The following is a 12,231-nucleotide window of genomic DNA, read 5'->3' as shown; positions in this document are numbered from 1 at the left end:
GCCTAATACTGTTTTAAATGTAGTACACAAGGTAATTAGTTGCCTGGAAGTTAACTACTGAAAGAAAATTGTTAATCAGATGGAAACCTTCTTTTTGTGCTTTTAAAATGCTGTCCCTAGAGCAGCAGAACACATTGGAATTTAGATAAACATTCCTTGGGCTATATTCTAGAAGCTATATGTAGACGTTCATCCAAGTTACCCTTTCCAACACGATGCAAGCCAAATGTGTTAAAACTACAACTCCTACTTTGGCTGATACAAATATTTAAATTAGGGATGGGCAATCTTTTTTGGATTGAAGGCTGATTCAGCCTCACTGTGGCATGCTGAGGACTGCATTCAAATAGCGAGCAGGGTGAAACCTAAATTAATATTTAATAAATTAAATGCATAAATAAAAACATTGAACATTCTGTTTCTAAATGTGATCAGCTACATGCTTCCAAAAAGTCTAGAAAAAGGTCATGAAAATCTTATGTACATCCAAAATACATTTTTGCAATCTTTGCATTCTTAAAAAAAAAGAATATAAATTATGCTAGTGCCGAATCATACGCACACAAACACATTTTTAACCCTATTTCAAAAAAAAAGGGGGGGGCAGTTTACGTTTACCTAGATGCCATGGTTTCTGACTGACTAATCTCTGAAGTGAGAGAAGTTCTGGATTCCTATACTACCGAAGCAAGAACATCATGCGTATATTCAACTCTCCTCTAACATTACCACACCCAGTAAATGTATGTTATGTCCAGTCATGTTTTATGTTGTTTGTAACACACTAAAGCAATTCTAGCACCATGTGAAGCCATCCCTGTTTAGAGCTAGCATCCTACATGAAAATAAGAGAAAAGTTACTTTCCAAACTTTTGTTGCCATGCCCCCTCAGCCATATCCACATATAGAAGAGAATCATCAAACCCATAAGAATTAGTGGGAGCACAACAGTTTTCAGAAATGCTGTACAAGCAAAGTGTTAAGTGGAGGTGCAGGTGGAAAATAAACCCAAGACAGCTCAATGACTACTCTGGGTGGGCATGTGCTAAATGTTACAACAGAGTAGAAAACTGGTGCAAGATTAATGAAATGGATTTGGGGTAGGCAACTTCGGGTATTGATGTATAACAACCCCCAGCTGCCCCAGGCAGTATGGCCACTGGTGAAAAATGCTGGGCCCAGAAGTTCAACAATATTTGCAGTGATACAGATTGCCTACCCTGGAATGGAGTTACAGGTAGGTGGCAATTAGTGTGACTTCAAATAGTGCAATATTCAATTTAGTGTGAATTGTAAATTGATACCAGGTTGTGTTTAATGCAACCCAAAATCCAGTTAATGTGAGGCTAGAGCATGCGTAATTGAGGCAAGCGCATGCGCAATTGCAGTTTTAAACATTGCTAACCTTTGTGTGTACAAAATGGAGAAAAAGGAAGATTCCATCAGAGGAAAACAGTACAAGTTTAAAAAAGAAGAGCCTTTTTATTAATTAGAGCAAAAATGTGATGTAATTGAACGACATGAATGTAGTCAAGGCAAAGCTAAAATAGGACAAGATGTTGGAATGCCTAAAACTACGGTAGAATTTTTTGGTTTTATTTTGCTCTCTATAACTACTCTGTGATTTTGTTTAATTTAATTTAGAAATTTAAATTTAGAAGTATACACTTTTTTTTTCATTACAAGAACTTTATTAACTTTCAAAGTACAATTAAAATACAAAGTATAGAGTATAGAAAAGCTACAGCACAGGACTAAAGAAAAAAGAAAAAAACTATAAAAATGCAAGCAGATAGAAAACGGAAAGTGACTTTCAACTTTCTCTAATACAGATATGAATAAGTTTACAAATATAATCTCTTACCATTGATTAAACTTTAGTAACATTATTTCTATCAAAACAAACCATTTAATCACTAAAACCCAAAATACAAGTATACACTTTTAATCCTTCACTGTAATATTTCGTTAATATATAGTATATACAAAAATTTATGTTTAAAATTTTTCATTGCCTATTTCCATTGAGTTGGAAACAATTACCATATTTTCCAAAGAAATATCACTTCAAATAGTGCAAATTCGAAAAATGAGACCATTTTGTGGGATTAATTAACTGCACTAATTGAGACCAACCTACATCTTGAAAGAAGACAGGATGGATTACTTTGAACTCAGAACAGGGGGAACTGCCTTTGTAACGGCACTTCTTTCTAGCTGTTATACCTGATAAAGTTAATAGTCATACTGTGGAGAAAGGGTATAAAGTACAGTCTCCTCAGAGACATTTCAGGATTTACTTCTGGATATTTAGTGTCATTGTTAAGGTAAAAGCAAAACATAAAGATAGAACATAGCTCATAAAAAATATTTTTAAAAATATTTTTTAAAAATTACTCATTAAAATTATTTGTTTAGTATGTAATAAACAAAATATTTTGATTGCCATACTTCCCCTTCTCTATTTACACAGGAGTAAACCTGAAGTCAAAAGGTAGTTTTTGCACTGCTAGCAAAACTACCCACTGTATTTATGTGACAATTATTCTACAATTATTCCCTCACCTTTTGTCTTATAAACTCATTCTCACCACAGCATTTTTGCCTGCAACTTAAAACTGACCGAAATAGCAGGGAAAATGTATACATTGTTAGTCAGTTTTGGTTACTGAACATGGAAGATTAATCTGTTCATGTTAAGGCAGTCTGATAAACCAAGCAAGCATCTAGCAGATACTGGAAGGGATACTAAACTCATATTAAAAAAATGTAAATATTTTTTATCTTCTGGTTTGAGAGCCAGTTTGGTGTAGCAGTAAAGGCACAAGGCTAGAAACTGGGAGACCATTTGTTCTAGTCCCACCTTAGGCACCGAAGCCAGCTGGGTGACCTTGGGCCAGTCCCTCTCTCTCAGCCCTAGGAAGGAGGCAGTGGCCAACCATTTCTGAAAAACCTTGCCAAGAAAACTGCAGGGACTTGTCCAGGCAGTCGTCAGGAATCAACACTGACTCAAAGGCAACAGACACAAACGCGCTTGTGCAAAACATACACTGAACAATAATTAAAAATACTCACATCAGAGTTAAAGCGAAGTTGACACACATTGCAGGAGATGACTTGTTTCTTCTTTAGGGGGAGTGACACGCCAAATGTGTGGTTTATGACTGCTTTTTGCACTGGGTCCATCTAGGAAGTAAATAATAGCATACTGATATTATATATACAATCTGACAAGGAAGTGAAATTATTTGATTTTTATTTGGCTTTTCTGCTCCGGCAAGTTTAAAGCAGCTTACCAAATTTTTCTGCTGCTTTACCCTTTGTGCTAAAGAAATTTGGTTCTCATAAGGAGTATTTGTCACATGGGATTACTATAACCCCTTTCTGGCCTGCCGGAGCTGGTGGTGATAGAAAGCCAGTGGTGGTGGAAAGCCTTCTTCTTGTGGTGTTGGGTGACTTCGGTCTCCTTACATCTAGTGCTGGCTCTGGCAAAGGAATTCATGGCCTTCAGGACAACCATGGGCTTATCTGAAGTCATCTTTAGGTCAATCCATTGGGGGGGGTCATACTTTATACCTTGTGTTTGCTTTAGAGCAGATGTTATATTGTGTGGAAATGGAGAGGCTTTCTAATCTGTTGCTATGATTGGATCACACTGTGATCCAGTTATGATTAAAAGCCACCCATGATAATAATGGGGCAGCAGGTCTGATTTGGATGGTCCATCCCTGGTGCCTAATGGATCCTGTTGGGGAGTTTCCCAGCTCACTGGCAGGCAGTTCATTTCAGTGCCTGGTGGACCACTGACATTGGGAGGTGAACTGGGTACTGGACTCTATTGCCCCCAAGCGGCCTCTTTCTAGGTGCCATTCTTGGCTGGCAACTTGGCTGTTGAGACTCTCTGGAAAATGAAACATCAGAAACAACACTTGGAATGCTGGTGAAGAAAGACGAAAAGTAAATTCAACCAAGCTCAGGTATGTAACTATGTTTGGGCCAATACCGTGGCAGTAAGACAGGCAAAACACACTTATTTCTCCTTCCTTAGTGCAGTGGCAGACTATTGTCCTGTGGCTCTGTTTAACATTACTCTCTTTGAGGAGGAGTCATTAGAGAGAGATCTCATCTGGCCACAGCACATTGCCAGCAAAGTCACTTATATTTGCTGCAATTTTGACTCTGCATGGACAAAGTCTGTATAGGTGACTGAAACTTTATCTTGCCCTGCTGTCTGAGATTCTTTTTGGCCTGTGAGTTCTGAGGAAGTAGATAGGGTGCTAGGCTAGACTAGACTATCCTCTCCCACACGTAGGTTGGACTCCTGCCCATCCTGGCTGTTGTGGAAAGTAGGTAAAAGAGTGCCCATGTGGATTCCTGAGATTGTCAATGTCTCCTTACATGAGGGGCAGCTCTTGGCTGCCTTGAAGGAAACTATAGTGCACCCCTCATTGAAGAGGCCATCTCTCAGTCTTGTGGTCTTGAATAACTATTGTCCAGTCTCCAGCCTTTTGGAATGAAGGTTGCTAAAATGGTGGTGGCACATCACCACAGAGGAAGTGGATTTTCTAGACCCTTTTTAGTCTGAGTTCAGGCCTGGGTATGGGACTGAGATGGTACTGGTCTCTCTCCTGGATGAGTTCTGTTGGGACCTGGATGGGGTAGTGCAGCTTTCTTTGTCTGTCAGCCCTTCGACGTAGGATACATCAGGAAACAGACACTAAAAGAAATACTAGAACTTTATTGATATAGGCTATAATAATAGAGTCTTGAAAGCCTGACAGTGTTTCCCCTTCCCTCCTTCTTATACCAAAGAGAGTCAATGTAGGGCAATCCTAAATTTCTTTCTCACACTCTCCTGATTCCTGGGCTATTTTTATGTTTTACTAATGGTTGCCACATATTTTCTTCAAGGTCATCTCTGTACTTCACCTTGTCCTTTTAGACTACTCAGCAATGGGGTTTACAGTGGTTCTGCTCATTCCTCTCTGGACAGGTTCAATGTGTTGTAGTGGGGGAGGAGATATCAGCCTGGGGTACCATAGGGCTCAGTCCGCTCCCCATTTTTTAACATTTATATGAAATTACCGGGGGAGATCATTTGGGGTATGGTATCATCAGTATGTTAATGATACCCAATTATACATCACTACCCCAGTTTGTGGGGGAGATGCTGTTGATATTCTATCCTGGTGCCTGGAAGCTGTGAGGGTTTCTATGGGACAAAACTCTAGTAGGATAGAAATTGATTAAAAAATGAAAAGAAAGTAGTAGTATCCCCACAAATTCTCTATCATAATGCAAGAGAATTAGCAGAACTTTGGTAGTTGTAATAAAATTGGATGGTTGGTGTTTCATATGTAAAGGATGAGCTATGCAAAATTAAGGGCAGGTCTCTCTCTCTGTTTGTGTTATATACTACCATAATCACATACTAGACTCCTAGCTTTTAGTATTATAAAAGCATAGAAAGATATCGCAATTAAAAGCAAAATGGTTAATTACAATGACCATCTAACAAAATGTGTCAAGTCAAAGCAACCACCTCATCTCTCTCCAAATCTCTCTGGAACAAGTTCCTCCTGCATCCCTGCTCTTTGGAGATACACACAGCTCCAACTCTCCTGGGGTTCCAGAAATGCCTTAAGACCAGGCTCTGTTCCCAGGTCAGGGTTAGGGTGCCTGTGGAGCCCCCACTGAGTCTTTTTCCTGAATGTTGGGACTGCTGTTTTTATCCAGTCATGTTATTTGTGTAGGATATATTGTAGGCTACCAAGAGTTGTTCTGGGGTTGGGTGGCCTTAACAAATCTAACAAACAAGCAAACAATTCCATTTTGTCCAGCTTCCAGAACACTGTGAGGGTTGGTGACCACCAGATCACTATGAGTTAAAGCGGGGTACTAAAAACTTGACATTCACTAAACTACCTCTCCAGGCAAGTGTGTCCATCTCCACTTTAAATTTATCTAAATGTTTAAAATTCCACTTAAATCAGCCTTGCTTAGTGTAGCATATTCTTGAATTAGCTGTGAACGGTGTGGAATAGTTGCCTTTTTTTTTCTATCGTGAATCTTCTGTATAATCAAGTTTCCTTTTAAAAATTAAGCAATATTTGGAGGGCTGGTTGCTGCACGAACTTTGAAGTTGTTTTGGGGGACATAATTCAAAAAGTAATCAGGACCAGGTTAGAAAAAAGGGCAGCTTCAATACAAAACATTTTTTTAAAGGTTAATTCATGAAATAGAATCAGCATTATCATCTGTGTATTTAATAATTTTCCCTTCCTGTCATATTAAAAAATATAATTCAGTGGCAATCTTTCAAAGTGCTCGGGGAACCACACTCATGGACTTCAGGGCCTTCACATAGCCCTACAACAGAGGTTGTTAAACTTTTTGCCATCACACCTCCCTTTAGTGTAATCTTAATGTACACACCTTCCCTAAATTTCAAACACCAAAATGAAAATAAATGAACAATGAAAACAACAGAGTGAAACCATTTTTAATAAAGACATAACAAATAAAAATGCAAAGGTTCTTCATACCTCCCCTGGACTCTGTCTGCACCTCCCCAAGGAAGGCACACCTTACTGTTTGGGAAACCCTGCCCTAGAACCTCACTTCTTGAACATTTGCTCTACACCATTTAGAAGACATAATCTATCACGTTTCAGTCTTGAATCCAGACTAGGCATGACCAAAACTTCATTCACAAAATGTTATGTTTGAAGAATGCTATCTATGTATTATCCCTTATCCATGTGACCTGCAAAAAAAATTGCTTGAGCAGTTTGAGGTCGGGGGGCTGCAGAGGCAGGGAGGAATCATTTTCTCCCTTCCTCTTGTGTGATCTTCCTCTAGTTCTCTTTCAGGAATGGAAGGTGCCTAAAATTGGTTCTAACCTGTTATTTTTTCTGAATAGAAACATTTCAGATATTTTAATCTTCTTGAAGATAAGTTTTTCCACTGTGAACCCCACAGGAAACAGATATAAGTTTTGTAATTTTCTGATAAAAAATAATAATTGGGAAAATCATCCTTGGGGTTTTTTTAAATGCACTTCAGCCTTTTTTTTTTATTAGCAAGACAAGAAAAAATTGACACATATTCTCCAAGGTTTTTTATTATAGAATGAACAAGTGGACTGCATACAATAGAACTGATGTTCAACGATATTATGTGTAAGCATTTGAATCTCAAATAAGACAAAAGTAAGCCTCAAGTAGGAGAAGGAACTGTCCTACATCTGCGCTGAGAGAAGTGGAACGGAGGTACGAACCAAGCCTGCAGGAGATTCATCCAAAGATGGGCATGTGTACAACTGAAGTATGTGATCCAGGACTTGGAGAACCATATGGGCTCTGGTTTTTTTATGATCCACCATATGATCCAGGACTTGGAGAACCATATGGGCTCTGGTTTTTTTAGGAAGGAGATTCTGTGTACAAGTCACTGAAGTGTATGGAGTTACAGCAGCAGTACTGTCATTGCACCTATGAATTAGACAACCTGCAAAGGAAGAAAGGAAGACTGCTGATTATTCAGTCAGAGGCCACGGTGCTATAGGAGTAGAACTACTATGTGGCGGGACAGTTCGGCACCAGAATACACAGCTTGAAGCCAGGCGTCTAGATATGGAGAAAACTGATACCTTGGAACTGGAGAAATCCAGTGATAAATACCTTTTCTAAACTGTCAGGGCCATGGAGAGACCACATGGTAAAACACTAAATTGGTAAACAGAGCCAACCGCTGTAAAATGAAAGCAGCAGCAATAGTAAAGGGCTATAGATATGTGAAAGTATGCAACTTGCAATCTACAGGTGCAGGTCAGACTCTGTTTGCACAAGAGATAGCAATCAGTATCATCCTGAGACAAAACACCTCAACAAATAGTTAAAAGCTGACAAATACATGGATACTAAGGATGGCTGGTGGTGGGGCTGGGGGTTGTCTGATAAACTAGGGCTGCTTCATTCTGAACTGTGTACTGCTATATGAAGTTTTTGAAATGTAGTCAAGGTATCCTTAGTCTCCATGCTGAATAACCTAATAATAAAGGGAAGGTCCTCAGTACAGCCTTGGCCTCTAGCTTCAGTCCAAGAGAGCAAAGCCAGATATGGTGATGCAGGATAACAGAAGGCACCATAAAGAATTATATTCAGTTCCTGCTTGGCAAAACATGCTTCTTCTGTTTGAAGAATCTGGACTATTTGCCTTTTATCCTCTGGCAGATGAGATAGGAATTGTATCTTCTTTCACAAAAAGAAAAAGAAAAGGAAGAAAAGAGGCATTTTGTCATATTGACTTGATAGCTAACAATATGAGAAAGAGAATATAAGTTGCATCTGAAACTGTGTTGATGACAGTGGGAGTCTGACTGAGACGCCTCTATCCTGAGACAGAGTTAGTGGTGGACAGTGGAATAAGAAAGCACAACTTTCTTCCTTTATTCTAAAGGATTCTTAACATGGTGAGAAATCAGTGGCATGGAATCAGGCTTGGTCCAGCTGTCTCTTGCTATCTTCAGCAAGACTGGAAATATTGGCATTAGAATTAGTGAAGTGGTAGTGACTTGGACTAGTATATCAGGTCCTTTACTATTTGAGAAGACTGTTGAACCTCAAAGTCAAGAGAGGTTATGACTGGGCAAAGATATTATTAAGTGGCAGAATTCAAGAATATGAAATGGAAGGCCAATATACATTTGCTTCATTGTATTTTTGGATGTTTCAGGGAGAGATGATCACTTAAGGTCTTGGTGATCTTGAGATGGCCAAAGAGGAAGATACTGATTTTGACAATTCTGATAGGTAAAAGGGTGGTCAGAAAGAGATTTCCTGCCACCAGACATTTTTGGGGACATGGTAGGAGGCTTGGAGAAAATGAGCCTACTGCGCCTAAAGTTTGCTCCCAGAATGTAGCTCATAAATAAGATTGATTAGGATTACTGTTTAGAAATGACTGGCAGTACTTACAAATGTCTACAGTAGTGTGTTTGTGTGTGTGTGTGTGTGTGTGTGTGTATTCTGAGGTAAAAGTTTGCTTCTGTAATGCTGGTGCTTGTGAAACAGGATCCCTGGGGCCATATTGCCTAAGGCCAGATGCCTGTAGTGGGAGGACAAAATGTCCTAACAAACTAATCTAAAGAGTTTTCAAGAAGAGTTCACAGATGATTAAAGAGAGAAAACAATTAAGGGAAAAGTAAAGAATATCAATACAGCAGAAGGAGGTTCATCTCAAGATTAACACTGAGGTGGTTGGGGAAAAAAAAACAGAGTGGTTTGGAATAGAACTGCACCTAGTCACATGGTACATAAGAAGATCAAGGTTCCCACCAAAAAACTACGAACACTCTAGCAGCTTCCAGAAGGGGTTCTGGGAGCGCATAGCTCATGTGTATGGATAACAGAGACCACAATGAAGAAGTTGTTCTAGGAGTCTTGCTGGCTAAAAAGCATGATTAAAATGTTTAAAAGAAATATTTACCAGTTAGAAGGCTAACATACTGGTTTTTCAGCTTTCAGGCACAAATGCGCTTTTCCTAAGGTCAGCAAAGCAGGTGGTGGTGGGGGAGACAAAATAAACTATTTCACACAGAGAACATGAATGTCATGAGATCTTAATCTTCTTTACTGTTCTTTTTATACCAATTGTCAAACTTTTGCCAGCTGATTATATCCCATTAGCAAGATTCTCACAGAGGTTCCTTTAAATAGTTTATTGTAAGAGAAAAGGTGGTATGTCACATAAATCTTTGAAACAGAATACTTCCATTTTTAGGACTCTGTTTATCTTTGAGCTTGCAAGGGTGGAGCACTTTTCATTCTTTTGTTAACCACTCTTTGATGAACAGAAGCTGTAGCTATCTGCTTACAGTAAATGGAGGAATCTCCAAATGTTCTGAACTTGTAGTACTTCCAATAACTCCTTTCTCTTTCTCAGGCTTATAGATCATTACACCAATGCTAGACATTTTGTTCCTAAAGTCACTGTAATAATTTCATAATCTCCTCCCACTCTAAGAAAGCAAAAATTTTATTACATCTTTACATTATATGTATGTCAGAAACTATGATTTCTTCCTCTCTTAACAAGACAAAATCAGAAACCAGAGAAGAATGTGCCAGAGTTCCTCCTTCAAATGTATTATTATTAATAATAATAATGTATTATTAACAATAAGCAGACCATGGGTTGAGCTGCATTTATTTAGTCACTATTGTCACCTAACTGTAGCATTTACATTTTTCTTATATAAGAATAATCACCATAGACATAATACACACGTAGTTAAGCATTTAACTCCAATTGTTTTTAATGGGATAACTGAAAGGACATACATTTTCTTATGGAAATTTTTGGACTTAAAGAGTGCTTCATCAGTGGAATGTTGTTATCCAGCAGTGCATTTTAAGATGGCATGTTCCCTGATCACATAGGTCGGGCCAGTAAAACTTCCTTTGGGCTGTTGTGACAGATTTGCTAGACATTTTTCTGATACAGTCACTTGTGTGAGCTTGGAGTTGAATGTTATTACCCAGTGGGATAATATCCTGCCAGACTCTCCCCAAAGGAGCTTATCTGCAATTTGGGAATGTTCTTGGACTCATGGTTCCACCTGGAAGGTCCATCAGGTAGAGGACATGGCTAGAGGTGACTATGCCTAGTTACAGCTGATATGCTAATTGTGGCCTTTCTTGAGTGGCAGGCCCTGGCAATAGTCACCCCTACTCTCATTACCTCTATATTGTACTACTTCAATACACTTCTCTGAGCTGCCCTTGAAAACTACTCAGAAACTGCATCTGATGCACAATGCAGCAGCCAACATGCTGACTGGTGAGAGCTGGTTCAGTAGTATATTGCCTATACTGCAAGAACTACACTGGTTTCCAATAGGTTTTTGAGTACAATTCAAGATGGTGGAACTGACCTTACAGCCTTTCAGGATAGGACTAGAGTATCTTCAGAACCACCTTCTCCATAATGATCTGACCAACCTGTCTTTCTGTACAGGAGAGGATTCTGTAGGTTTCTTCAGCTGGGAGGTGAAGGGGGTTGTGGCCTGGAAGCAATGCTTCTCCATTGTTGCTTTAAACTTCCAGCATAAGCAATCCCCAAGATTCAGATGGCCCTCCCACATCTCCAGGAAAGCAGATAAAACTTGCCTTTTCAGACAACCTTTCCATTTTTGCGTGTTGTCTTCTAATTCTGGATTTATATGGGATTAGATTAGATTAGATTTCTTTTATCCTGCCTTTATTATTTTTATAAATAACTCAAAGTGGCAAACATACCTAATACTCCTTCCTCCTCCTATTTTCCCCACAATAACAACCCTGTGTTTGAATGAGGTTTTTTTTTTAATGTTTTTATTAGGTTGTTTTGTGAACTAACTGCCTAGAGTTTTTGCAATTGGGCAATATATAAATACTGGGAAAAAAAAGTAAAAATACATATTTCTGTGATGAGTGCTTTAAAAAAAAACCTGCTGCAATTACACAGAAAATAAAATCAATAGTAAATTCCTATGAAAATTTGCTTTGACCTGAGATCTGGGTACATGAGACAGTATGTATAGCCTCGTGAACCTAGATCTGAATTCAGCTGAGGCAGCAGAGTACATATGGCTCTCGTATTCTGCCCCCCCACCCCCATTTTATTAAAGTCAGTTCTTTCTGCCAGTCTGAGCTGATAAAATATTATGCCACCAATGGGACATGCTGAAATTACATATGGTAACTGTGCTATTCTCCAGCGCTTCCCATATCATGCCCATGATGATGCATAGTTTTAGTCATTCCACTGAGTTATCTTCACTGGCAAAAGAGCTCTATCAATTGAACTGGTCAGGCTGACAAAGTCATGATCTAAGTGGCATAGTGCTGCTTCGGCTGAATCCTATAACCATTCAAGCTGGTGAATCTCAAATAAAAGAATGATACCCAAAGGTAGTAACAACATGTGGTTATAAGTGACAAGGTTTTTAATTACTCAAGAGCAGAACAAGCATTCCATAAACAGCTTACTGCAAATGGAACAGAATCCTGTCCCTTCCTACAGAAAGACAAAACAATACCTTTACTGAAAAATTAGATTATTTGCCTTAGAACAATATTTCTAATCATCTCGTTGTAAAATCATATAGATTGTGAATGACCTAAGTCACATTTTAAACTCTACACAGGCAAACACACAGGCAAACACACCCTTCTTAAAATAATACCA

The 12,231-nt window shown here is 38.8% G+C and overlaps 1 protein-coding gene across 2 annotated transcripts in view; it reads right to left on the bottom strand.

The window, feature by feature from the left end:
• Positions 1–12,231, bottom strand: part of ZNF385B (zinc finger protein 385B) — a 228,840-nt gene that overhangs the window by 43,405 nt on the left and 173,204 nt on the right. For both annotated transcript variants that reach the window (XM_063318118.1, XM_063318119.1), the window contains one exon: positions 3,076–3,186. In XM_063318118.1, coding sequence (XP_063174188.1) covers positions 3,076–3,186 — 111 coding nt within the window. The remainder of the gene's footprint in view (positions 1–3,075; positions 3,187–12,231) is intronic.

Source organism: Candoia aspera, chromosome 1 (assembly GCF_035149785.1).
Source record: "Candoia aspera isolate rCanAsp1 chromosome 1, rCanAsp1.hap2, whole genome shotgun sequence".
NCBI classification, from domain to species: domain Eukaryota; kingdom Metazoa; phylum Chordata; class Lepidosauria; order Squamata; family Boidae; genus Candoia; species Candoia aspera.
This window is presented reverse-complemented; position numbering and strand designations above follow the sequence as displayed.